At 32.4% G+C, this 27,895-nt stretch overlaps 4 protein-coding genes across 5 annotated transcripts; 1 reads left to right on the forward strand and 3 right to left on the reverse strand.

The window, feature by feature from the left end:
* Nucleotides 1-1,794: 1,794 nt before the first annotated feature.
* LOC131852674 (uncharacterized) lies at nucleotides 1,795-3,233 on the reverse strand. The gene is made up of 2 exons (XM_059203390.1): nucleotides 2,384-3,233; nucleotides 1,795-2,270 (listed from the first exon to the last, which is right to left on the reverse strand). Exons 1-2 carry the CDS (start codon nucleotides 3,231-3,233, stop codon nucleotides 1,795-1,797), a joined length of 1,326 nt encoding a protein of 441 aa, XP_059059373.1.
* A 182-nt stretch (nucleotides 3,234-3,415) lies between these two features.
* On the reverse strand, nucleotides 3,416-4,219 carry LOC131852685 (uncharacterized). The gene has a single exon (XM_059203401.1). It carries the CDS (start codon nucleotides 4,217-4,219, stop codon nucleotides 3,416-3,418), a length of 804 nt encoding a protein of 267 aa, XP_059059384.1.
* Nucleotides 4,220-9,143: 4,924 nt separating this feature from the next.
* Nucleotides 9,144-15,911, forward strand: LOC131852542 (glycine dehydrogenase (decarboxylating), mitochondrial). The gene is made up of 18 exons (XM_059203224.1): nucleotides 9,144-9,435; nucleotides 9,719-9,797; nucleotides 9,881-10,016; nucleotides 10,179-10,343; nucleotides 10,425-10,653; nucleotides 10,827-11,050; nucleotides 11,136-11,311; nucleotides 11,617-11,846; nucleotides 11,922-12,098; nucleotides 12,222-12,406; nucleotides 12,739-12,940; nucleotides 13,202-13,351; nucleotides 13,459-13,571; nucleotides 14,080-14,227; nucleotides 14,373-14,580; nucleotides 15,174-15,346; nucleotides 15,436-15,516; nucleotides 15,596-15,911. The coding sequence occupies exons 1-18, from the start codon at nucleotides 9,211-9,213 to the stop codon at nucleotides 15,704-15,706; spliced, it is 3,012 nt and encodes a 1,003-aa protein (XP_059059207.1). The 5' UTR covers nucleotides 9,144-9,210; the 3' UTR covers nucleotides 15,707-15,911.
* A 414-nt stretch (nucleotides 15,912-16,325) lies between these two features.
* LOC131852526 (uncharacterized) lies at nucleotides 16,326-26,940 on the reverse strand. 2 transcript variants are annotated; one of them, XM_059203205.1, is made up of 14 exons: nucleotides 26,746-26,940; nucleotides 25,779-25,876; nucleotides 25,620-25,696; nucleotides 25,139-25,291; nucleotides 22,962-23,104; nucleotides 22,172-22,297; nucleotides 21,779-21,870; nucleotides 21,595-21,688; nucleotides 21,364-21,520; nucleotides 20,977-21,148; nucleotides 20,422-20,638; nucleotides 20,185-20,277; nucleotides 19,589-19,736; nucleotides 16,326-19,240 (listed from the first exon to the last, which is right to left on the reverse strand). In XM_059203205.1, exons 1-14 carry the CDS (start codon nucleotides 26,938-26,940, stop codon nucleotides 16,431-16,433), a joined length of 4,575 nt encoding a protein of 1,524 aa, XP_059059188.1. In that variant the 3' UTR covers nucleotides 16,326-16,430. The 2 variants fall into 2 exon arrangements, with proteins under 2 accessions (XP_059059188.1, XP_059059195.1); XM_059203212.1 differs by lacking the exons at nucleotides 25,139-25,291; nucleotides 25,620-25,696; nucleotides 25,779-25,876; nucleotides 26,746-26,940 and adding an exon at nucleotides 23,927-24,235 and having other exon boundaries at nucleotides 16,330-19,240.
* Between the last annotated feature and the right edge of the window lie 955 nt (nucleotides 26,941-27,895).

Consider the following 27,895-nt stretch of genomic DNA (forward strand, 5'->3'; position numbering starts at 1 on the left):
AATCTCCAGATATATGGTGCCAGTCATTGACATCTGTTTTAGTAACAATTTTATTCACTCTGTTATGAACAAAAACGCTTAAACCTGTCTGTCTCCGAATCCAAGCGATAACTATACTCGAATCAGTCCAATAATATTCTGGACAGTTTTCAAGCTGTAAACCCACTAGCTGTAACAGCTAGCCTAGTTCCCATTAATGCTGCAATCAATTCGAGCCTAGGCACAGTTATGGGTTTTGTTGGAGCAACTTTCGTTTTCGCTATTACAAATCGTACTGTAATGACACCATTATATTCAGATCGCAAAAATATACAACTAGCGTACGCGGTTTGGCTTGCATCACAAAATATATGTAGTGAATTGTCACTGATTTCAATTAAACTTTGACTTAAACGTCTTGGTATCCTACATCGTTCTAGGATATCTATATTCTGTAACCAGTCATGGACTCCCCTTTCAATATCCTTTGGAAGTTCAATATCCCAGTCAATATTTTTCTCCCAGCATTTTTGTATCAATAATTTGGGGATTAAAGTCGTAGGACACGAAAACCCTATTGGATCATAAATACTTTGTGCTAATGATAATAAGGTCCTTTTTGTAATCTTTGTCCCCAAAATATTTTTGAAAGGAGTTTTTAGGCCAAATTCATCATGCATAGGATACCACATAAGACCAAGAACTGATGTTGTCGTTACCTCTTCATCCGTAATAATAGGTCCCGTTACCCAACATCGTAATTCGAACTTGCCTTCATTCATAATTGCCTTGGAATTTGAAATAAATTCTATCATCTTGAGTCTCTTGTATTAATGCAGATGCAACATTTGGACCTTGTCTTTTGATCAATAAATTCAGAATCATCTCACGTTTTTGTTATCATGTTCCTCACGTGCACATGTCAACTTATCTCAACAAAGGAAATATGTTGAAGATTATCTAGACAGTTAAACTCTCTTATTTGAATCATTAAAACAAATTCAATTGTTTGTCGTGGTCTGATGATTGTCATATTTATCATAGAACTGCGTCTTTGATATAATATGGTCTTGCTGGAATAATATTCCGCCTCCATTACGTGCTAAAACCACAAAATATAGTTTTAGTAAATGTCTTAGAGAACATCTTATTAATAGTCAAAAATTGTCTAACTAAATTAAATTACCGATCTGCACGATGGGCACGGTGTTATGGTCTTGATTCCGGAGAAAACTGTGTTGTGTTTTTTCTTGTTGTGCTTGTAGTATTTTAGTATCTTAGTATTTTTCTGTTCCTTAATATTAATTTTAAAATTGTAATTGTGTACGTGGCAGGTCTCGAACACGTGTAAAAATTTTTGTCAGTAACAATAATGACATTGACAGATGTCAAAGGATGATATCGAGCTGTACGTGTTGTCACTAATGGCAGGCACGCACCTTTTCTACAGTTAATTGTCACGGCATATGCTGAGTGTCAGCCATGTTGCCAACCTAATATAGAAATAATATAAGATAAATTATTATTGTAATTGTTCTAAGTGTGTATGTATGTATGTATATATGTATATGTAAAAATGGTTTAAATGTTTTTCTTTTTTTTTTTTCTTTCTTTCTTTCATCTCACTTCAGTATTAACACTAACTATACAATTATCTACACAGAAACTTGTTTTCAATTGTTTAGCTGTGATATTGTCATATTTATCAAGATGATATTATGGTTGCAGAAGCACTTGTAGTTACTCCGAAAACTAGCATGACGATAAACTTAAGTTTTTTATCACACGTGTTAACGTCTTTCCACCATAAAAACTTCAAGTACTCTCGATCTTCAGGATGAAGGCTAATTGTAAGAAGGCCTTTTTGATAACTGATGTTATACCTATCGCACCTTTTCTAAACTGTAAGCGAGGTATATCTTCAATTAGATTAGAACCCTTTTCAAGACACGAGTTGAGGCTGACACCTTTCTTAGTAGAAGCAGAAGCATCGAAAACTGGCCTTATTTTGGTTGTAAGACTGCTATTCTCTACAATTTCTATTATACCGCTTTCTAACCACTCATTAAAAACTTGGTCATACTCTGATAATAAACCTATTTTGCTAAGTTTTGCAGTCATCGTGTTCAGCCGTTTTAGAGCCACCTCATAATTAGGTGATAAAATATCCCCAGTCTCCTTCCATGGTAATCTAACTTCATATCTATTCTCTTCGTTTATGCATATGGTGTCCCTAAAAAAATTCCCTACTTCCTCCTCGCGTCTTGTTACCGTTTTGGTTTGTGCATTATCTATAATATAATACCCAACGTTTCTAACTTCCAAAAGTCCTCTATATTGAACGAACAAGTAAGAGCACTTACAGATACTGAAGAAGAAGTCGAATACGAAGAGCAATACACACCACACGCGTGGCCTTGTATAGTCCACCCAAGTTTCGTTTCAGTTGCGAAGAGATAGTCCTGCACCTGCACTAATCGTCCGGTTAACAAGGTACCTAAAAAATCAGAACCAATTAATAAATCTATTTTAGAAACATCATCTATAGGATCTGAAATAAAAACACCTTTTTCTTTTAAAACAGACAAAATATCATTTCTCTTTTTTATCATAGGTATGTTACTACATATTGTCGCCTTTTCAAATGCTCTCATTTTACATTCATATGTCCCATCTAAATTTTTGACTGTTAAATTGTAAATTTTATGCATTTGTTTTTGAGTAATAGTTCCACCAAACAAGTTTTGACTCATTTCTTGTATGTCACATGCCTTTAGTTTTAATTTATAAGCCACATCCTTAGTGACGAATGTTTGTTGAGCACCACTGTCTAAAAGAACTCTGACTGTAATATTCTCATTTCCGTTACATATTTTTGCTTTCAAAGTCTGCAATAAAACTGTTTTATTAGGAATACCACCCTGGTTGGGTACTGATTGTGACGTGCCGGCGGTGTTTGTTTCCATATTAGGCTTATTGACATCACTGCACATTATAGGAAAATGTCTCTTCATACATACAACACATTTCGGGTACTTTCTACACTTTTTTGCAGTATGTCCAATGTTAAGACATATGTAACACGCATTTTTCAGTCTTAAGTATTCTTTCCGCTTATCCAAGTTTTTACAAATAGCAGTAGCACATTCTGAACTGGCATGTGAATTCTTATCGCACCACACACATATCTTTTCTTTACGCTTAAAGTGATTCCTATCAGGAGATCTTTTCTTTTTATCCTTACTATTTGTCATATTCAAACATGCAGCAGAAGACATAGAAATATCCTGTCCCATATAATTATTAGATGTTTTAAAACGAGACAAACGTATCCTTTCATCAGATTCAACCTCCGACTTGACAAAATTCAAAAGCCTGGATAATGGACTAATATTTTTATTATTTCGTTCATTAATATGTGACCTATTCCATGCTTTCAATATATCTTCAGGTAATGAGGATTCCACCAATGGTAATAAAAAGATGAGTACTTCTCCTGGGTTACTCCCATAGATTCGAGTGCCAAAATTTGTGTCGTCAGCGCGTCATATAATGTACGAATTGACCCCTTCTGTACACCTTTTGCCTGTGCTAGAACCAGATTAAGTAACTCTCTCACATAGTATTCTATTATCATTTCATCTTTGGCAAACCGATACTTAAGTTGTTCTATGGCTACATTATAATTCTCGCCTGATGGTGGAAAACTTTCTAAGAATTCTCTCGCTACTGACCCTGTTTCCATGCATTGAAGCAGGTAGTGGAATTTGTCATCATTATCAATCTGGTCATCAAGGTGTATCTTTTTGAACTGGGACCAGAACCTCAACCAATTCCTGATCTCCCCATTGTACCTCGGAAGTTCAAGCTTTGGAAGGTGAAAGTGTCTATTGCCATTTGTTTTTGACGACAACTGACTTTCTTCTATTTTATTGACAGCTGACTTCGGTGGAGAAATAGAAAATTTACTTGCCTTTTGCTTCAACATATAGTAACGTGAGTCATAGATATCAGCTTCATCGATATCTTTATTGAATTGTTCTTCATCACGATTATCATCATCGAGCCATACACTAACAATTTTATTCTGCGTCAGTGTAAGTATGTCGAATAATTTATTCAGGTTCTCAAACTCGGCTGGGATAAATTCGTCGTTGCTCTCCAATAGCCCTTCCAACTTTTGAGCACACAATGAGAACCTACGACGCGCTAATGTCCTCTCTGCCTTAATCTTTTCCATTTTAAATACCAGTATACAGTCCTGTCACGTGGACGGTTCGTTTTAGGAAACGAAAATACTAATAGAAAAGCTGAATAGAAAAAATATGTTTATTGCAAAAATTTCTAAATATCTAAATTGATACTAAAAAAATACGACATTCTCTCTTTTTAAAATATTGACAAAAAAGAATTGTACATAAAACCTCAACAAAAAGGTCAACTGAAGTTGCGAATACTGCATTTAATCAATAAAATAGCAACATACACTGACAAAAATGAAAAGTGTTTGGGGGTGTCCCTGGACTTACAGAAGGCTTTTGATTCCGTGTCTGCACGAATATTATTAACAAGACTTGAAAACATCGGAATAAGGGGTAATGCTTTTATGTGGTTCCTTGGAATACCTAACAGGTAGGAAACAGTGTGTTACGGTCAATGGTCGCTGTAGTAACTACAGAACAAATACATACGGCGTGCCGCAGGGCAGTACGCTTGTTTCCAACATTGTTTTTAATCTGTGTGAATGAATTGTGTAAGTTGATTATACCTGGGACAGATATCCAAATGTTTGCTGATGACCTTGAAATAATTGCACCAAGATGTGCCATGAAAATTATTTGATATTGTAGTACAGTATTAGTATTAGTACTATTTCATGGCACCTCTTGGTGTAATGTTCGTTAGCTTGCTGAAACAGGATTATGCTTTGTAACTTCCTGGCTTGAGAACAGTTTACTTACAGGTAATGTCTTCAAAACAAAATACGTCTGCTTTAGTAAAACTAATAAGGGATTATTAGTAAATTTATATATATATTTAAATAATTACGCCGAATCTTAGAACATAAAGTCGTGATTCAGGTTTATAGAGCCTTGATGGCAGCTTGATGGTCTTGAGCAGCAGCTAAAACATATCTTTTAAAACTTAAGAATACCCAAAGGGCAGTATTTAAAGTAATGATGCGTTTAGAATAGAAGAATAGAAAATAATTTATTCAACTAAACTTTCATTGAAGTCATCACATTTTGTTTTTTAATCTACCGCTCATTTGGAAAGCTGTCTCATCACAAGAAGAATGAGCGAGAAATTTGCGTGTTGCTCTTTTAAATAATTGTATTGTTACTTTACATTTTTAAGTTTAAGTGTGTGTGAATACAAACTACCAATTAGCACTAATTCAATTAAATAGTCAAATAGAAAAAAATATTAAATGTACAACCAACTGGTTAAACAACTAAATAAGAGGAAATCAGTCGTAGTGATTAGAACAGACCAGTCTCTACAAGCACCCGTTCACTAGTATGACGGTGGAGCCAGCCATCACTGCGCTCGACCATATTTCAGGGAGCCTAATGTGCCGGCTAATTTACCATTGAGACACTCGACTTTTGAGGTTTACTTAAAGGCTAAAGTTCTTACAGTTCGTAAACTCTTTGTATATCAATGTATACGTAAGTATCATAGAGGTGCACTCCCATTAATAGGAACTGGGAGACGACCGCATTGTCCTTTGCCTAATATTAGAAGTACAACAGTACACTTTTTTTGCTCCTAAGTTTTATGTATAATATATAATATTTAAGGCAGATTTTAATTGTAGTGTGCTTAATAACTTTCAAATTCGACAAAAAATTAAAATATGTCTAGAGAAATTAAATGACAGTGAGACTGAAGTAAGCAGAGTATAGTGACACTAAATCAATATACGTTTCTGTAAGAGTATTTATAATTATATCTCTATATTTGTATGAAGATATGTATATTATGTAATATACTAGACACTATAATACACACACACACACAGGCATACACACACACACACTGGCTAAATTGTATAAAATTAATTAAGTTTATGTCGACATGTAAATTAAAACTGTTATCCTTGTTTTGGGAAGGAACTGCCAGCTGATATACAGCTCACGCTAGTTTGGGAGTCAGGACTGCATAGAACTGTACACTGATGAAGGCTTAAATAAATAATTTAAATAAAAATGACAATATCTATAAATATGTTTAAAGCATGTTTCTAATATATACTTAGAATTATTCGCGCGTAGTAATGAATACTTTTGTGATTAATAGAAATTCCCGATATAGACCTGATTATTGATTGATAATGTCATTATTAAACGATTTCAAAACTCTATGTTTGCGAGAGGGTGAGATAATTACCGAACTGTACTAAAAGTTAAAAGATTCGAATTTCAGAGGGCGCTGTTAAGCAAAATAGTTCGTAGTATTAATGTCACTAAAAGGTGAACAGTTTTTTTGAAGTTTTAAGTTTTGCTAAGTACCCATGCCAAGAGATGAGAAAAAAAATACCCATGAAACGTCACTCAGAGTTGCCAGATGCGACATTATAATTTTCTCAGTTTATTGAATTAATTCAATTGGCTATTTGACAGTTGTAGAAATATAAAATGAAAACTATTTTTTATGGTAGCTTCTTACTAAACAGTAATCATACAATATGTTTTTTGCATTAAAAAACATTATTAATATTTTATTTTTGGAAAATAAATCTGAGTTTTTTATCTGTGGTTTACATGGAGCGGCCATGATTGGTCATCGTATGACGTCATAATTCAATAAATAAAACGTTGCTAAGTAATCTCATGTCATTTGTTCTATAGTTTGCTGAGAAAAATCGCTCAAATATTTCTATTTGTGTTGTCTAAAGTTTCACTAAGTGGAGTTAGGCTATATTGAAATGGATAATGCTAATCTGCACAGATTAGATTCGTTTATAATCGGAAATCTCTTTGCTTGTATTCATGATTTTTGTTCTGCCGAGTTTATTAATTAATGTTTATTTTACCAATAGAACCAATTATACTGTATTGGATGTAATTTTCCATATGATTAGGTAGTTATAAAGAGAAACAAAGTGTCATTAGGTAGAAATTAAGTTTGTTAAGTTCTAAATACTTACATCAAAGTGATCGTTAATTCACATAAGAATATCGCAGACATATCAGACGTAAACATTGATTTCGACGTTTTGGGCATTTAGGAACGTGTATAAACAATTTGTTAGGACACATAAGCACCGCATACGTATTGTAGCTTGGCACTTTCACAATTCCAACAAAATCTGTATACTTATCACTCAAAACAGTTAGAGCGCCGTATAAGCCTTATTTCGTTTATTGAAATATGACGTCATAGCTTGGAAATGTCATGTAACATAGTGTTTTATCGCGAATTTCAAACCAAGAGAAATAAAATTCATGATTTCTCTATCAAATAAAGCTTATTTTAAAAATTAGATAATTGTAGGGGTTTTAAATAAGTCTACAAAAATTATAAAATATATTTCAGAAAATTGTCAGGTAGCCAATTGTAAGTGGTGTATATTTACACTAGCGTGCACGCGGTTTCACCCGCGTAAAATTTATAACCTATATGTTATCGCGATGTACAACTTATGTTTCTGTAAAGTTTCATCAAAATCCGTTCAGTAGTTTTTGCGTGAAAGATTAACGGACATCCGTCCATACTCACAAACTATCGCGTATATAATAATAATAATAATAATAAGATATAAGAGCAACTTGACTTGAAGACTGGCTAAAATGCATAAAAATAGATACAGAAAATAGGCCACAAAGTATAAAGGCGATGGTGATTTTGGTCACCGTAATAGAGAACTACACCAACTAGATTGAATACTTACCTTATAATAATAAGTAACAATATTTAAAATTTTGTTACGAATCTAAAATACTATAGGTATATGATGGAAAACAAAGATTCCATCGCAGAGACCGCAGTAAAGTGAGTATAACCTTACAACGAAATTTCCAAAAAAAATTATAAAAACAGTCTACGCTGTAGAAGTAGGAGTAAGTTATAACAGAAATTTCTCTATAACCTGTCGAATGATGTTGGCTAGTCCGGCAGAATGGGAGTAAATTATGTATTCAAAACGATTATGTTGCATTTAGTAGGTTCGTACCAGATTTGCAGGAAGGATAAAACGAGTAGTAAAAGGTGTAATGTGTATCAGGAGCAAAAGGGGCAGAGATGCTACAAGTCTCAGGATCTGTTCGTTGAAGTTTTTCTTTCTGCTATATGATGAATTTTGCACTTCCACTCTCTCACTAGACCAACGAGGATGTCATAATAACATGTCTAGTCTCTGAATTTGGTCTACGTTTAGATCAATTCATATATCTATCTAGAATTTAGAAATATGAGTAAAAATACATGTATGTTGTTGCAGTTGAGCATTCAGTATTAACATAGTTACCTACAGAAACATATTTAATGATCCTACTTATATTAGAAACTCAAACTTTTTCACTTCGTGCTGGAGACTTACTTCAAAGACAAAATAATATATAAGAAGACTTAATAATTATCATTGGGGCGGCAAGATTGCCAGTAGTGGGATAGATTGCCACTAGGGGCCACCTTACTAACAATGTAGTATATTAGGTTGATTCCCACGTCTCTCTAGAAAACATCGTGGTTAATTACTAGTGAATTCACCACGACGGACCAATGACATTATGCTCACCCTATTATCCTTCTCTGGTGCCCCGCCATCGTATAACATTACCGCAGCCAGATACACCGTTCTATTATCATTCATTATAAAAAATAGCAATGTTAATTCTGCATTAATGAATACATTAGTAGAATAACTGTTTTCTACTGTGTAGTTACTATCATTAGGATGTATAATTACCTACCTTAATCTAAAATATTAGTTCTAAAAACTATATACCTATATAGATGATTTTAAGAACAAATATTTTAAGTCACTAGTTACTATTGTATTCTGTGTTATCTATACTTTTCCATCACAATTCTTAAGATTACATTAAATAAGTACCATATTTTGTTTAATTATGTTTACTTACTATTGATATGTAAGTAGGTATGTTATCTTGCTTAAAGAATTCTTGACCCCTCTATCAATCAGTATACAGAAATCGCTTTTGTCCGACGGACAATAATATGACCACATTTTTCAAAATAGTGTAATAATATAAAATTGTAATAATGCATATGGTTTTAAGACATCGATTATGGCCAGAAAGTGGAGTGTTTCAGAAACAAATTGGAGTGACGAAACAAAATTTATTTAGTAAAAATAAAATCCGTTGTGTGACTACTCTGAGTTCTAAATCGGATAATTTGTTCCCGGAAAGAGTTGATTTTCCAAGTAGGCATATTGGACCCAGAGATCAGGATGTGGTGACTATGTTGGATTTATTAGGTTACAAGGTAAGTTGATATTAATCTGACTTACTTAGACTTATTAGAAACTAGCTATCCGCACCTGGTTCGCACGGGTGTACATGTATTAAACATATAAACCTTCCTCTTGAATCACTCCATCTATTGCTAAAAATGCATTAAAATCCGTTGTGTAGTTCAAGAGATCTAAGGGGACAGACAGCGGGAGCGACTTCATTTTATACTACGTAAAGATAATTCAGAAGTTATTAGAAGCTTATATTCCTCTGTGGAAACGTCAGCAATGTAGGTAACTTATTTTATATTTCAGAGTTTGGATCAATTGACTAATGATGCAGTACCTAAGAAAATTAAATTACAAGAACTTATGAATATCAGTGAACCGATGAGTAAGTACTAGTTTACTATTTTCTAGATACTGTAAGACATGTTTCTTTATGTTTTTTTATGTACTTACCTATTTTATCTTTAGGTGAATATGACCTTATCGAAAGGGTGCGACAAATTGCTGAAAAAAATCAAATATGGCGGTCTTACATTGGAATGGGATATCACAACTGCTGTGTACCTCACACTATTATGCGAAATATGTTCGAAAATCCTGGATGGTAACTATTAGACTTTATATATTTAGTTTTAATTCATTCCATAAAATAATAACAAAACTGAATAATAAAAAATATATGTATTATTCCATACCCAATGTAATATAAGGTATTTTGTTTATAATCGTATATCTATATAGATATAAAAAAAATAAAAAATTTTAGGACAACTCAATACACGCCCTACCAACCAGAAATAGCACAAGGGAGACTTGAGAGTCTTCTTAATTATCAGACGATGGTGAGTGACCTCACGGGTTTAGATGTTGCTAATGCTTCATTACTTGATGAAGGTACAGCAGCCGCCGAAGCTCTCTCATTATGCCACAGGTACGAATCAGAAAATATATAAAACTTAAATAATTAAATTTTATACATGAATGTTGAAAGTCATAAAACATAAACTTATAGGCACAATAAAAGAACAAAATTTGTTGTTTCGGAACGTCTTCATCCTCAAACTTTAGCAGTAGTTCAAACTCGGCTGGATGCATTTGGTTTGGATTTAATTGTTTTACCGGATGTGCGTGAAGCAGATTTTGCACAAAGAGACATATCAGCTGTCCTTCTACAATGTCCTGATACAAGAGGACTAGTATATGATTATTCTGCATTAGCTGCTACAGCTCAAGAACATGGGGTGAGTTAATACAATCATTTTGCATTCTTTCATAATGTATTAAACAACAATCTTGATCTTTTTTTATACTGTACCAGCATAAAAAGGTCAATACACGAACTCCGTAATTTTTTTAGTATAGTATTAGGAACGTATTTTATCAACAATCGTAATTTACTACGTTTATTTGTCAGACTTTAGTAGTAGTGGCAACAGATCTTTTGGCTCTGGCCCTGTTACGCCCTCCAGCCGAATGCGGCGCTGCTCTTGCGGTAGGAACATCGCAGCGTTTGGGAGTGCCTTTATGTTATGGAGGACCACATGCTGGATTCTTTGCAGCCGAACATCCGCTAGTACGGCTTATGCCTGGTCGTATGGTGGGTGTAACTCGAGACGCAGCTGGAAGAGACGCCTACAGGTAAAGTAAATAAATTCAGAATATGGTAATAAAATATTAGGGGAACTTTTACAAACTTTTTATCAATACATATATTCATTTCTAGGTTAGCTCTTCAAACAAGAGAGCAACATATTCGACGAGATAAGGCAACTTCGAATATATGTACAGCACAGGCTCTTCTTGCAAATATATCCGCCATGTACGCTGTATATCACGGTCCGCAAGGACTGCGCGATATTGCAACACGCGTTCATAATGCTACTCTGGTTCTTGACCATGGTAAGAGTTCTGTAAATTAATTATGCTACTGATAATATGAAACCAAAAACAACAACAATTTTATTAGTCGATTTTAAATTTAGTCACCATAATATCTGTTACAATTATTCTTATAGCATTGTTTAATAAGGATGCTCTCTGTTTTTTCTTTTACTTTTAAAGAACGTTAGATACTAAAGAACTATTATTATCAGAGGTCTACGAAATTGTACAAATTAATATAATTGGGATAAATAATATAATAAAATGTACCTAAATAGTATAATGAACAAATTATGGTAATTATAAAATGATATTATTTATAGGTATCCGATTACGAGGTCATAAACAATCAAACGATATATACTTCGATACATTGCATGTAGTGCCGCTGTCAGACCACGATACTAGCATTATCAAAGCACGAGCGGAGGAGAAGAAAATAAATTTAAGATATTTTGATGATGGGGCAGTAGGGGTAGCTCTTGATGAGACCACAACAATGCAAGATGTTGATGACCTTTTGTGGATTTTTGATTGTAAAAATGTTAAAGAAGTATGTATGGTGATTAGCATTACATCGCTTACTCTTTCTATGAATATTTATTTATTTATGATTTAAATGTTATAGGTGATGCAATCTGATAATGTAAGATCACGAAGCATTCTGAAGGGATCATTCAGAAGAACTTCACCATATTTAACACATCCAGTGTTCAATATGCATCACTCAGAAACACGAATTGTTCGATATATGAAAAGATTAGAAAATAAAGACATATCCCTCGTACACTCTATGATTCCTTTGGTGAGTAATTAATATGAGTTCAAATATTACACGAACACGACAAAAAAACTAGGAAAATAAGTAAATATGTATTTATTTCCAATTTAATGTGTATTTTCTATTATAAAATTATATTGGCTTCAGGGCTCCTGTACAATGAAACTTAATTCAACAACAGAGATGATGCCATGTTCTTTTAAGGAATTCACTGACATTCACCCTTTTGCTCCATTAGAACAATGTCAGGGTTATCATACATTGTTTGAAGAGTTAGCCAACGACCTGTGCGCGATCACCGGCTACGATCGCGTTTCTTTTCAACCAAACAGGTATTAATACAATTAGGTTGCAAATTACCTTTTATGTTTCAGTCTCATCTCGAATAAAATCGAACGTGCTGAAATTAGAACTCGATACATTGTTTTATTATAGATTAGTGATTTATATTATTTTAATTTGTACTGATAATATTTCATATTCAGCTCTATTGGTAGCGCGGAACTATTATTAAATACCGTTGAAAGATATTTTTGATACAGATGAAAGTTAAATAATTAAAATCGTAAATTAATTCTTTATATATTGTTATAAGTTATGATATATAGATATGGAATTTTATTTTTATAAGAACATATAAGCATTAATTTCGGTTAACTTCTAGTGGAGCCCAAGGAGAATATGCCGGATTACGAACTATAAAACGCTATCATGAATTTCGAGGTGATACTGAAAGGAATATTTGCTTGATCCCTGTAAGTGCTCACGGTACAAATCCTGCATCTGCTCATATGGCGGGCATGCGTGTTTGTGCTATTCGAGTTACGCCTTCGGGTGATATTGATATGGAACACCTTAAAGATATGGTAAGAAACTTGTATAAAATTCCAATGTAATAAAAGCGCCTTTTTAAAACTATTGCTAATATTGTAAATAAATTAATTTTAGGTATTTAATAAAGTGAATTTAGTAGATAATGTGACGTCGTCCTTTAAGAAGTAGATGAATTATTTTATAAAACGATGTATATTATGATATTGTACGGTATTTACTTTAATAGTGCGTATAGACAACTTGTCAGTATAAACCTTACCTCAGGATTACTTAGATTATTGTAATTTCATCAGGTAGAAGAACACAGCAAAAAACTGTCGTGTTTAATGTTAACATATCCTAGTACTTTCGGCGTGTTTGAAGAACGTGCCGCAGATGTATGCGATTTAGTCCATGCCCATGGTGGTCAAGTTTATTTGGATGGCGCTAATATGAATGCTCAGGTTAGATAAAATTCTTTTTGATAAAATAAAACTAATTGTTTTTTAAAATTTAATTAATGTTATTTAACAATGCCTGATTTATAATATAATTATGATACATATTTCAGGTGGGACTTTGTCGTCCTGGTGACTACGGCAGTGATGTTTCACATTTAAATTTACATAAAACATTTTGTATTCCTCACGGTGGTGGTGGTCCTGGTATGGGACCTATAGGAGTGTAAGTCGATAAAAAAGTTGTTTTAACTGACTGTAACTATAACATCTTTTTGTAGGTACATATACATATTTTTTTAAGAGTTCTTTATTTATTTATTCTTTAATGCACAATATAACTTGTACAAAGGCGAGCTTAATGCCGTATGGCATTCTCCACCAGCTAACCTTTAGGAATACAGAAAGCATTATGAGGCAGTTCTTTCAAAAAACAATCACAAGGTTACTAATAAATATTATATAATATATATGAAATGCAAATAAATATATACATATAATAATATATATAGTATACCTGATATTATATAATGTCATACATTAATGCTAAATATAGATAAATATAATACTAATACAATGCAATACAGTTATAACTCATTTTGGTGATTCAAAAGAAAATTAAATAATTTCTTTTTAAAAATGGGCTTACTCGATGCTTTTCGCAGGTTCACAGGTATTCTATTCCGTTAGTAAGTTCGTTATAAATGTAAGTTTATTATCATTTCTTTTTTTAGAAAAGCACATTTAGCACCTTTCTTACCATCACACCCAGTGGTAGATCCTCTAGCAGATTTGGGTGATGCAGCACACAGCTTCGGATCGGTCAGTGCTGCGCCTTTTGGCTCATCAGCAATCCTTCCCATTTCATGGGCCTACATTAAGGTAATATATCACTTTCTAAATTAATAATAGAAGCAGCGAACATTAGTATACAAATTGTATCCAGTGATCAAACGGCAAGAGATACGTCCTTAATTTCAATACGTTGTGGTGGTATGTTATACTTGTGATTTTTTATTGATTTTAGATGATGGGACCTAAAGGTCTAAAACGTGCAACTCAAATAGCGATCCTTAATGCCAATTATATGTCAAAAAGATTAGAAGATTATTATAAAACTTTATACAAAGGTGAACGTGGGTTAGTTGCACATGAATTCATTATAGACGTACGGGATCTCAAGAAAACGGCGAACATTGAGCCAAGTGATATTGCTAAGCGGCTTATGGACTTTGGTTAGTGTATTAAAAATTATTTCTATAGAATTATTCAAATGTGTAATAATTTAATTACGTAATTTGTGTTTTATATCTATAGTTTAGGCCTGATTACTTGTGTATATATTATATATATATTCAGTAGCTCTAACATTTTTATATCATAACTCCAACAAAAATAGGTATTAAAACCTTCTTAATTATTTACTTCATAATATTTAAATATAGAACGCTGTGTTCTAATAATTACGATTGTCATTTGTTTTTAATGTGCTTCAATATTTTGTTACACCGCTAATTATATCGACATTTTAATAAATATATATAATTACGATTTAATTTACAATTAGGTGTTTTATAATTATTTACAACGAATACATTCACGCACCTCGTTGAGTTTCCAGATTCCACCCCTAACATTTTATTTTTTGGATAAAATTAAACTATTCTAAAAAAAAACTATCGCATATAAACTAAAATAATTAATTATGAATATGGGAAATTCCCGCGTTATACGAATATGAAAATACGTTGTAAGAGTGCCTTGTTATAGGAGGGATTACTGTATATTATGTACTTCAAGTCCATAATTATAATATAATTTTACATAGGTTTCCATGCACCAACGATGTCTTGGCCGGTGGCTGGTACTTTGATGATTGAGCCCACAGAATCCGAAGATCTTCTAGAACTGGATCGGTTTTGCGAAGCGCTTATTGTAATAAGGAAAGAAATTAAAGACATCGAGGATGGTGTAATTGATAAGCGTATAAATCCTTTAAAGGTGAATTTTAAAACTTACCTTTTTGTTTTTATAATTAGTGTTAGTGACTATTTTATAAAATATAAAAAAAACACTCTATTTTTAATTAGATGGCACCTCATACCCAGGAAGAAGTTATGGCAGAAGATTGGAACCGGCCTTATTCACGTGAACAAGCTGTATTTCCCGCTGTAAGTAATCTATATACTTTTGTATTTTTTTATTTGTTTATTTATAATGTAAACAGTAATTACCTAATTTCATTTTCAGCCATTCGTAAAGGGCGAGTCCAAAATATGGCCAACAGTGAGCAGAATTGATGACATGTACGGTGACAAACACTTAGTGTGTACCTGTCCTCCTGTGATCGATGATTTCTAACTGTATCTTATTTTATGTTAAATTAATTATATTTGTCATCATTATTTACTGGTATACACTTTATTGTTTACTGGTTCTTTTAATGAAAAACCTGTCAGTAATCGCATATTGTATATATTTCGTCAATATTGTCGTAGAATAAATAATTTTTTCCAACAACAAAATCATTATCAACTGGCAAAGATAGAACTTTAAATCTATAGCATAGTTTGTAATTATTTTGAAATAAAGTATTTTAACTTTAAACAAGTAGTATCTATAACTATTTTATATTTATAATTACATTGTATTGCGATGCATTATTTATTACATTATAACATTTAAATTGGATTAAAGGCAACATGTTAATCTTGTTTCTAGCTCAAATATTTACTCTGGAATACGATAGCTTATGAAATGTGTGTTAATAATGTAAATAAATATTTTCATTGCTTGAGCTTAACGTATTCCGAGAGTATCAATAAAAAAAAATCATAATTAAGATTCAACATTAAATTAAATAATTTAAAATTGTAATAATTAAAATTATTTACAATAAATTTAAGAAATGATAATAACTAATTTACATTAATCATAATTATTTTACTTTTTCATTAAACTAATAAAAATATCATAATTAATAAAAATATACTTTGTCATATATTAACTAGATCAAATAAAAAGATTTATTAAAAAAAATCGTCAAAATTAAATAGGCAATAATAACTCTCAACAAAAGTATACTTTATTTAGATGGGGAATTCATGGTATCTTTTGGATACATGCCTAATTTTATGCCAAGTTCCTTTGGCAGACGTATAGATGGGCGCGTTGGGAACGGATGGTAGGAACTTGATGATGGACTACGTGGATAAGAAAGAGATGAAAGTGGATCTGTTTCTAAAACCGAAGTGATACCACTATATGTATCATCCGATTCCACTTTTGTTTTATCACTTATTTCTAACATGTCCTTTGGAGTATCTCTAGGAAAAACCTTGGGCGATATTGGAGTGGATACCTGGTCAAGTGACGTAATTTGACACAATGTATCGCTAGAGTTGCTTTTGGCTCCCATTGGTGAGTCATCGTCTACTGATCGTTCATAAGTGAAACTAATAGAAGAAGTTACTACATTAGTAAAATCACTAACTTGGCTGTTTTCAGTCTTCGATAAATTCTCACAAACTTTCGGGCCCTGGTCGACAGTTTGACTACATATATCACTTGCTTTAGATAAAATAAAATCATTATATTTAGTAGAGAGCTGATAATCATAATCTCCTTGTATAAAAGGTTTATCGTATAAAGACAGGTCTTTCGGTTCTGTTAATGGCGGAATAGGACTTCTTGATTCACCTGAGAATGAATGTTGAGACCATTCGGATGTTGTAGGCTTTAATTCACTACTGTGCAAGTCATCTTGTCTAGATTCAGAAAGTAACTTGATATTATAATCGTATTCGAATTTGGATTCCGGTTTCATTGACGAGCTTTTAAATTCACATTTTGCTAAAAATCCCTTATTTTCCCATCCATATAAATCCGTTTTATTACCTAAACATTCAGTACTGGGAGTCTTTGAAGTTTTTGGGGGAAAATTTTCACTTCTAGATGCAATATTGTGTACTTCTAAAGAAAATGGGTCATCTATTGATATAGGTCTGATTCGCACAAATTCATTTTTTTCTGTAGTTACGCTATTTACCCTATTTTTTCTATACCCTATCAACGAATCTGAAGTTGATTCTTTGAGTAATGGTGAATCAATCTGTTTACTTTCAATATTGTTATCAATTAGGCTTTCATCTTTCTTTGTTTTCAGCATCTCTAGTGACTTTTCATAAATTTTAAAATCTTCATTCTTTTTTGTATTATTAGTTTCTGGTATATTTTGTTTTGTTAAAATTCTACTCAATATTTTAGAGTTTTCTTGTATAATTTGTAATGCTCTTTCACTATTTTTTCGACCCGAACGTAGAATATAATCTTTAGGAGAAAAACATTCATCTGTTTTGGTTTCTTGTCTAGTTTTCGGGGATTTAGGAGAAATCAACGATTGAGCTACACAAACTTCCTTTGCATTATCTCCAATGCAGTAGCCTTGTTCTATGTTTGGACTAGGATTGCTTGTAAAACTATGACTTTGGGGTAAAGAAGATGCTCTTTCTACTTCTGTTTTTATTAATTTTTCATTGGTGTTTACATGAATAGTCAATGAGTCTGGCTTTCTAGGCAACCTAGAATGTCGCTTCGTTGGTCTTCTATTAGGAATATCAGAATTATTGGGATCCGTCACACGCGCACCAAAAAATTCCGGACTATGTTCGAAGTATTTGTCGATTTTTAATTGTATTGGAGGTTCATCTTCGCTTACAATAATGCTATCAGCACCAGGACTTCTTGGTGGGCTATCAACATCTGATATATTTTTATCCGATAAATCTATGTCTGGAACGAAGTTTGGGTATATTGTAAAACTGTCTATTAAATCAGGAGGTCTTGACGTTGTGTTTACCTTAGAAATAGAAGTATGCTTAAAGTTAGACTCAAAATTAAAATCATAAGGAGATTTGTATTCAATGTTACAGTCACATGGAGATAGATCAATAGGACTTAATTCGGTAAAATTTTTAGAAGCTTTTATAAGATTCATAGGCCTAACAGTGTCACTGAATTTTAAAGTATCATCACATTTAACTTCAGTATTTTTTTGTAGTATGTCGCATTTTTCGGATGACATTAAAGAAGAATAAGGAGGCATATTTTTATATGGACTTATAGGTTTGTATATTTCACTTTCGCCTCTTAAAATCAGACTATCTTTTAATTTACTTTCGAATCCATCAATATAAGTGCGTAGTGGTTCACCTGCAGCAGATTCTAAATAGTCACTGATATCTTTAACTGGTTTTTCTGGAGATATTATTTTAGAACCAATATCAGGTGTATTTTTTATTCTTGCTTCTTTAACCACGGGTGATGTTACGGTTAATGGAAGTTTATTTTCTTTGAAAATTGGAACAGGAGAAATCTTTTTATCATGATGTTTTTTTGTTACTTTTTCATTGTCATCATCGACTAATTCTGATTCTGAATCGCTAGCTTTTTCGTTATCATCGCAAAGACTAGTATCAGTACTAGATGCTGTGCGAGATGAATATGAAGAAGTTTCACTTGAGCTACGTGACCTCAAAGAAGCAATCATTTCACTGGCTTCCAATTCAGATACGATAATTCCATCTCCTGCCTCATCAGAATCAATTGAAGCTTTTCTATTTTTGTCTTTAGGGTTTTCCTTTTTTACATCTTTCCATTTCAATGAATTTCTTCTACTAAGTGACTTACGACATTGTTCTTCTTTCCAACTGATAGTGTCATTTGAACGGCCTCGAGGACGTAATTCAGTTTTTTCTCGAGGTGATATTGGTTGTCGGGACGGTGGAACTGCCCCTGGTGGAGGCCCAAGTCTGCGCCCTCGTGAACTAACTATTGCACTTTTCCCTAATAATAAATTATTTACCGTAAGAGAAGTGGGCGATGTCGGAACACCAACTGAAATTTTTAATAAAATATTTTATTAATTTCGTAATTTTATTTATATCTATAAAACAATTATATACATATATATAGCGAGTGTTAAAATAAGATGAATATAAAGCTGATATTTATTTAACTCATGTCAATTGTGCAGACTAAAATAGAATCCTTCTTAATTTCAGAAATTTTTATACTTATCAATCTATTTTTAAGAGTTCTAAATCGTTCGTCGTGAAATATGCCTATGTATTAATTAATTTACTAATATACCTATCGTAGTTCCTCAAATGTGGTAAATTATTAATTTTAACTTAATCGTTATAGCATTATATTATATTTATTCGGTAATAAGTAATGAATTACCTGCTGCATGTCGGGCACAAGCAGCTGCTAAAATAACATGGGCTTGCCTTTGCCGTTCTCTTAAACGAGCATATTGACGTTTTAAAGCTCCAATATCTAATGAAAGTCTGTCACCAGCACCCAAACGATTTTCACGTCTAGGTACGACCTGTAATGAGTAACTTGAATTTATAAACAATTTTATTACACACATGAAAAATAATAGTTTTTTCTATCTCTAACTGAGAATCAACTATAGCAAGGCTGTCGACTACAAAAGCTATAAATTTAATATTAGGTAAATGCAAATGCAATTTGATACATTTTACAAATTTGAGAAACAAAATACAAAGTTAAGTCGCAATATTGTATGAATAACTAATTACATACATGTATTAAATTTCTTTTGCCAGTATAGTTTTTCTTAGAATTTTGTATAACTGTTAATAGTTACAACGTTATGTTTATTATATATGTACTTATACTTATCTCCGCATAAATAAATAAAATTCCTAAACATAATGTCTTTGTTAGTTTAATTATTAAAGACTAAGTAAAATCACACTGAAATTTTCTTATGTCTAGGAAACAATATATTATAGTTTAAGTTTTATTACCGTAGCTAATGCCATTTTATTCCCATCATCACTTGAATCACCCTCATCTTCAGAATAAAATAAACGGAGTCCTCGTTTAGTCATTGAATGCATCTGAAAATAGATAAGAAGCTAGTAATCGAGTGATCTTACAATACGTAATAGACTATTATTTTAAGATAGCGCTGTATATATATTCCACTATCTATGGTTTTAAAATTGAGGAATAACAATAATTCTCTAGGGCCTTATACCTACCGCAGAATGTAAAGGCGGCTGATATACTGGTGGTACATTAGGAGGAGTTGGTGGAGCTACTCTATATCTATGTAGGTTCCGAAGTCGTGGTAACTCTGGTACAGATCCAAATGTCACCACTTTTGCAACAAGACCATCACCAGCTGCCCACACTGCACTGGCGCCGCCGCCCATACAACTGTAGAATTCGTCTGCTGAGCGCGCAGATAATATACGGCTGAAATTTTTAATTGTGTTTATTTTTAGCTTCATCATCTTCAATGACATCGAAATTGTTTATTGCTTTGCAAAAACAAGTTATTATTTTATAGTTAAAAAATTTAATTTCCATATTCCATGCTATTCTATGTAATTTAATTGAGGTAGTTGATAACTAACGACGACGGTTTATATGTCCAAGGGACTGACCCTTAGACAGATAAACCATTATAAGTTGCAGAATAGAAATAACAATAATGAATTGTAGTCTGCAGTAAACGACAATTTTACATAGTAATGAATTGTAAGAATTATTGATGATCAAATGGACAGTACATATCTACGGAGGATACTTACTCTTGCAACATGTCCCAAATTGCGAGTGCTGTGAGCAATAAAACCTCATTTCCGTCTAGTAAGATCAGATCCCAAATACGCAACAATGATTCCCGCGGTAGCCAAGTAGCGTACAGAGTGAGAAACCACTGCATGGTGAATACATCTGGCAGAGGAGGTTCTACACCTCCACCTATAACGCAAATAAACAAATATTAGATAGACAGCGTAAACAAATATGGCTAAGTAACAAATAACAATAATGACATAACACTGTAATAAATTAATAGTCTAGTCTAGACGCGATGTGTGTGATAAAACTTTAGAACTGTTTCATAATAAGAAGAGGATATACACCATCCACAAATAGAGACACAAATTTCATGCTTTTTTGCAACGAATGCTCACCATCTGATATCCTTTGTAAATGGTCCATATGATTTGCAAGTCGAGGTAAACGTATTCTTAATAAATCTCTAAATGCAGCCATATCCGCGGACAGTCCACGAAGATCATCTGCGAAATAGCCTTCGGGTAACACGGCTTCTACCAAGTATATCATGACCTACGACAAAATTAAAGTATATATTAGATTACAAAATCATTTAAAATAATATACAAAACAGGTAAATTTTATACCTTTAAAGAATCAGATTCGGATTTTTCCATAACCTCCAGTATTATTGCTGCTAACATATTGAAGCCTTGACAGTAACCTACGTCTTTATTCCATCTGTAAAAGTGCAATTCCAGTCTCAATATTAAGCTTATATAAAATTCATGAAACAATAGTAAAGATTATTTAATACTTTTAAAAACGAACCTTGCATATGCTAACAATACCCTGCGGAGCATGGCTTGATTTTCTCGTCCTTCTGTGCCACAAAATAGAGAGCAACCAGTTCGATGTAAATCCTAAGAAAAAAAACAACTTAATCGCCAGTATGAATCTCTGTTGTAATACAGAATTTAATGTAATATTGTTTTATACATCTATAATTAAAATGTACATAATAAATACATATATAATAGAAAATGACTAAAATTTAAATCTATTGTAACAAGATACACTATGTGTGTAAGTAAATTAGAAATGGAGTATCTAAATAAGCTCGTTATTTAATAATTTGGTAAAAATAATTTAATTTATTATTAAAACTGGATGTTTTGGAGACTTGAATTTCTTATTACGTTTTAGTTCGGTTATAATTAGCACCTTGAGAATTTGAGCTCCCAGTTCAGTGTCATCGGGTTGAGCAGTGCCGCGAAATGAAGCCCGTTCCGCTGTCGGCCAGTCGACACCTCTTGCAGTCAAATGACGTTCTGCTAATGTCAGCCATAACTGGATATCAAAATATTTTGACGCATAATATTAAATAAATATTTCAAACTTATTCTAAATTTGTTTTTATTGGTATTGAAAAAGATATCGGGTGAGGTTTGAAATTTGAATGTTAACTTGTTTACCAGAATTTAATTTAAGAATCTCTATGTTTACGATGTTAGTAAGAAGAAATAAGAATATAATAATATATAAGAAATCTGATGTATAAGTTATGTTACTGTAAAGTTTCATCAAATTCCGTTCAGTAATATTTGCGTGAAAGAGTAACAAACAAACATCCATCCATCAATCTTGGATAGATCCATATTTTAATTAAAATATCATCGGATTATTCAATTCATTTCAAAAGTTTTTCATAGACATCCAAGATAGTTGACATGCAAAAAGCTATATAACGTATAAAATATTGTAGTACATTTAACAAGGCTTTTGCAAAATATACCTGTAAAGGTAAGACGTTAGCGTTGTAAATTATAGATAGCTATTATTCAATAAAACTATTCTAATATAGGTACTATAAATTTATAAATGAAACTAGTAATGGTTTTAAATATTTTGTAAAATAGCTGAGTATTCTGACAATTACATGTAAATAAAGACAAAAGATGTGCACATGCATTACAAACTCATTGTTGTAATATATATTATGAGTATTGAGTACCTTCTTTCGAAAATGTAGCGGAACGCCGGCAGGCAGGCGGGCGACAAGCCGCATAGCATGCAGCCATTCAGCGTATCCGCCCTCGCCGGGGCCTTCGCCCCCGTCGTTTGGACACACGCCAAACCGCGCGCCACTCTCGCCCGCTAAAGAAAATACGTCTTTTTACTACATATGTATGACAAAGTTTAGGAAGGTATCAGATTTCTTGACGATGTATGAAATATTTTTTACATTAATTTTGTAAAGGATTAACCATTACATAATAAATATCTACGTAACTTTAATTTATAAATCATCGCAGATGTGGATTGGAATAAGAAGAACAGCCGAATGTTGTAAAATAACGTTCTATATGTGCTATTCGTGAGGGCTAAGGTTACTTCCAATAATTGCAAATATCTATCTGTATATTATAAATAATATGTGTAGACAGCAAACCGTATTTGAATATAAAAAGAAATGAATTGTCTATTATTATTTCTATAAAAGTCTTGCCAATATTTTACATCTTAACTATTATAAACTCATTCATATATATAAGAACAGATAGCCAGAAATAACCTAAAGTCAACGTAATTTATGAATATAATCTACAGATATTTTCAAAGATATTAATTACAACCGATGATATTTACATCACAAATTAATCGGGATAACTTCCTATCGAAGAAACACGATCATTAACATATTAGATTATTACCTCGGAATAAATTAAATTAAGATGTTAGTTTGTTGAAATAAGTAATGTAACAAAGGAATTTGTATAACTATATTTTTCCTCACTATTTAAAGTTTATAAGAATATCTAATTCAAATCTTCATTGGATTGCGAAAGAAAAATACTTATAATAAGTTCAGGTACGAAATAAGGAAACAAGAAATACCTACCTAAATAGTAGGCACTGAAAATTATGTTCATTGCACATTAGCTCAATCAGACTATTATTTTACAGTTTACTACACACCTGTGCCAGCCCTGGATGACGCTGCTAAGTTTCGGAGGGAGTTCAAAATAGCGCTCATCTGTCCAGCACGCTGTACTCATATGATAATGAACGCATACCGTAAAAATTGCACCAGCCAATGTGTTAACAACCTATGTAACCAATTCGCTGCAGTGTTACTGCGGACTGGTGAGTGCGTGCATCCTTGGGTTACGAATGCAGCCCGTTATTAGCATATCGAGAGGGTAAAACACTCAGTATCATTGAAAACTCAAAGCACAAATATGAATTATTATATGCCATATCTCGATGGCATTTGAGACTGCGTAGTCGGCCAGCTGATACGATGTTTACTGGGATTGTCGCGAAATGGAACGGAGGGTTCCTTCGCCTTTTACTACGGCACTGCATAGAAATTTGGATTGCGTCGACATCTAGACACTTTACATACAGAAAATCGACCATAGTCACGATAAAATGTCGTTGAAACGTTTCGTGGTGAAAGCTTATGGACATGCGCAGAGGATACCTGGGTTGTCTGTGTGTGTTATATATATCGATTTAGCGCCATTGTGTACGTCAGTATCGGATACGAATAGACGAGAATAGCCACCTTTGACTATTTTCCTTTAGTGCGGATAAAGTTATTTTGACCCCTTATGAATGAAATCATTTGATTATAATATGTAATGATACATTCTTACAAATCACACAATTTTCTACTTTATTACAAATCAAATGTTAAGATAGACAGTAAACGATTAGCGCCTGGAATATTAATGGTTAAATTAATTCTATTTTCAAATTTAATTAATACACAGTGCTGAGATAATAGAAATAGCTTATCCACAATTTTAATAAAAGTAAGCCTCAGGCTATATATAAAAGGCTTGATATATAAATATAACTTTAATTAGAGCAATATACCTACTGTAATCTAGATAATATAATTCAATGTATGTATATGAACTGACTCATATATATATGAAATAAAAAATATTTTTTAATTCAAATATAATAATCAATATTATGCCTATATTATGAAAACAGTTTTTGAAAACCCATGTACTGAACTCGAATCCCTGACTCCTTTAAGAAGAAATTTATTGAGCTCTTTCTTGGTTTGTATTTTACTTTGTACAGGTATTCCAGGCAAAGTATATATCAATATTCAATATACTAAATATTTGATAAAATTTATACCGATAAGATTTGTATATAACATTTTCTTACTGATGTGTCGAAGCAAAACAGTGAATGCAGCACATAACCTCTTCTGTTGTCGTCGAAGTCGGTCTCTGACTCGGACGCTCCTTGCCAAACGTTCACCAGTTATTTTCAATCTATTTTCCCATTCCTCGGTTTGTTCTTTAAGTTCATATATATCTGCAAATAAATAATTATAAAAACATAATATAGTCAAAATACTTACGGTATAAAGATTACGGTTATGATGAGAAACAAGCTGAGGGCCTATTTTATGGAAAGTGATACCAGAACAAAGTCACGGATATCGCAGAACAGAACACAATTTTTTTTCTCTGTACTTCATATTTTCACAGACAGACTATAGTTACAGATTTTAGAATTCTACATATCTAGAAAAATAATACCCAATACTATTTACTCTGCACCAATAAGCATACGCAAAGCATCTGAATCATTCTTTTAAATAGTGGTTTACGGTAATGATGATATCTTGATAATTATTTACCTAATGATTCTAGATAATTGCGTTCGATGGCATCAGTTTGGTCAGTACAAGAGGTCACGGATGCAGCTGACGTTGATCTGGAATTATAACATTTGTTAATTTGAAAAAATGTTATACCTAACCATATATTTTATATTTTGTTACAGCATAAAATATTACCCTTGGCTATAATCGACAATGCTATCGTTACTCCAGTTTTGTTGGTCACCGTATAACTCACTCAGCAAATCTTCCACTAGCTTTTTTACATTCTGCTTCTGTAATATTTGTTTAAATATTTTATAATTAGTGAAGTGAAACATTAACGCAGACAATAAAAATATACCTATAAGAATAAAATAACGTATGTATGTTAGAGTTATGTTCTGAGGAACTGTTCGTTGAAGCTTCACGAAGCAACTCTCTATCACTGAGGACATCATTAAATACATGTCTTAGAATCTAAAGTATTAGCAAAACTTATAGTCTCTGATAACTTTAGCACTGGAATATGCTCCCTAGCAAATTGATCATTGTCACCAGTACTTTGTTCGTGACAACCATACTACAGTTAATGTGGCTATTACTATTATTCGTATACTAATTAAATATATACAATAACTATCATAAATACATTAAATGAGTGACAAATTAGTATTACAATATCTCTAAATCTGCATGCGATGGTGTGAAATTCTATGATAGTATATATATCTAGGTATAAATTGTTAGAGCTCGAATAAATCAAACTGGTGGATTTCTAATATTTTCTGAAAGATTTTCGGATGAGAACTAAAGAGGTAGATTTTAGAGGTATGCTGAAAACAATTGTTTATATGAGTACGTCATTATCACCCATCAGCCGCCAAGTCCTACAACCGAAACACAACTTACAATACAAGCAGCATTGTTAGTTGTGTTTCGGTTGTAGGGATTAGGCAGTTACATACTGGATTAGAGGCATGACATGTTAGTCCTATGGAATGACAATATATGAGCGATATCACGGTATGTCCGTACTTTGTGTATATAAGTGACGGTTATCACCCATTTACCTTCAGCTTGTTTGTCATTTTAATTGCATAAAAAAATAAGTGGACGGCGTTTCTACAAGTATATAAAAAACAAATTATATTGAGTATTTTACCTGCGAATAGTCTTTATTTAACAGTGGTGGATGTGGTGGTGGTAATTTCGGCGGTTTCTTTATATCTTTTAATTGTGGTACTTTTATTGCGTTCTTCTTTTTCACAGGTCTCGGTCCAGAATTTAACGTAGTAAAATCCAATTCAAATTTCACTACTTTTAAATTTATTGGTTGATGTATACTTATCGTTTCCATTTATGTTTTGATTCTATCGTTATTATTTATACAATAAAATTATAGGTTATTGGAATTACAGGTTATTAAGTTTTCTGGTATTCAATCTCACTACAATGTGACATGCTTTTTGACACACAAAAATATTTTGATTAGTTTTATAAATTTGTAATAATTTATGAATTATTATAAATTTATAAATTTATTTGACGTCACTAGATTTAAAAAGTTTTAAAGCATCACGAATGGCCTCTTGCTTGTGGTGTTAAAATTAAAGTGTTTTGATTTATATAGGAGTAAAAATAAACTGACTGGGATTATTGACGAATGAACGAATATGCGTGGTAGTGTACAGTAGCAGCATGGCTTGTGATAGTCACCCACTCGTTTGTTGTCGGTTGTCGTCCTGATACTCTTGATAAGGACTAATATATTCACTCGAATGCATGCCCAATGAGCTAAGCCTCGACGGGTATTATACGCAGAACAATTTATTTTTATTAAATAAAGAGTCACTAGAAAGTTTTTAGATCTTAAGGATTATTGATAGTAAATCGTAGGATTTAAATTATGTCTATATGTATGGGAATTTTCCTTACGATAGCTAGGCTATTATTATGTGGAATTGACTATTTAATTTAAAAAATAAAATACAAACAGCAATCATCAGTAGTCATGTCTATATTTTATTTTAATATAAAAACTTTTTATTTATTACAATATAATATCATAATGATTAGTATTATTATAAATTATAATATCATATTGATTAGATTTTGATTCCACAGAACCAGTAGTACTTAGTACTAATTCCGGCATCGTTACAGCGATAGCGATTGTAGAAATGAAAATAAGTTCTTATTGTTACTGAATTTATATTTTTAATTTATTACTAGCTACTCGCCCCAGCTTCGCCCAGGTATATATGTATTATATATATAAAACGTCCTCTGCTATCACTCTATCTATAAAAAAA

This window comes from Achroia grisella, unplaced genomic scaffold (assembly GCF_030625045.1).
Source record: "Achroia grisella isolate CSIRO2021 unplaced genomic scaffold, CSIRO_AGI_Agris_v1 utg1179, whole genome shotgun sequence".
NCBI lineage: Eukaryota > Metazoa > Arthropoda > Insecta > Lepidoptera > Pyralidae > Achroia > Achroia grisella.

Excerpts from the sequence above, each read along its gene's own strand:
- LOC131852526 (XM_059203205.1), bottom strand. The coding sequence starts at position 26,940 with ATGGAAACGATAAGTATACATCAACCAATAAATTTAAAAGTAGTGAAA. Across the intron at positions 23,105-25,138 it reads TGTTTTGCTTCGACACATCA|CGGGCGAGAGTGGCGCGCGG; the intron begins GTAAGAAAATGT and ends TATTTTCTTTAG. Across the intron at positions 22,298-22,961 it reads CGCTACATTTTCGAAAGAAG|TTATGGCTGACATTAGCAGA; the intron begins GTACTCAATACT and ends TTTGATATCCAG.
- LOC131852674 (XM_059203390.1), bottom strand. The coding sequence starts at position 3,233 with ATGACAAATAGTAAGGATAAAAAGAAAAGATCTCCTGATAGGAATCAC. Across the intron at positions 2,271-2,383 it reads TATACAAGGCCACGCGTGTG|ATAATGCACAAACCAAAACG; the intron begins GTGTGTATTGCT and ends ATTATATTATAG.
- LOC131852542 (XM_059203224.1), top strand. The coding sequence starts at position 9,211 with ATGCATATGGTTTTAAGACATCGATTATGGCCAGAAAGTGGAGTGTTT. Across the intron at positions 11,312-11,616 it reads TACTCTGGTTCTTGACCATG|GTATCCGATTACGAGGTCAT; the intron begins GTAAGAGTTCTG and ends TATTATTTATAG. Across the intron at positions 12,407-12,738 it reads GTTTCTTTTCAACCAAACAG|TGGAGCCCAAGGAGAATATG; the intron begins GTATTAATACAA and ends GTTAACTTCTAG.
- LOC131852685 (XM_059203401.1), bottom strand. The coding sequence starts at position 4,219 with ATGGAAAAGATTAAGGCAGAGAGGACATTAGCGCGTCGTAGGTTCTCA.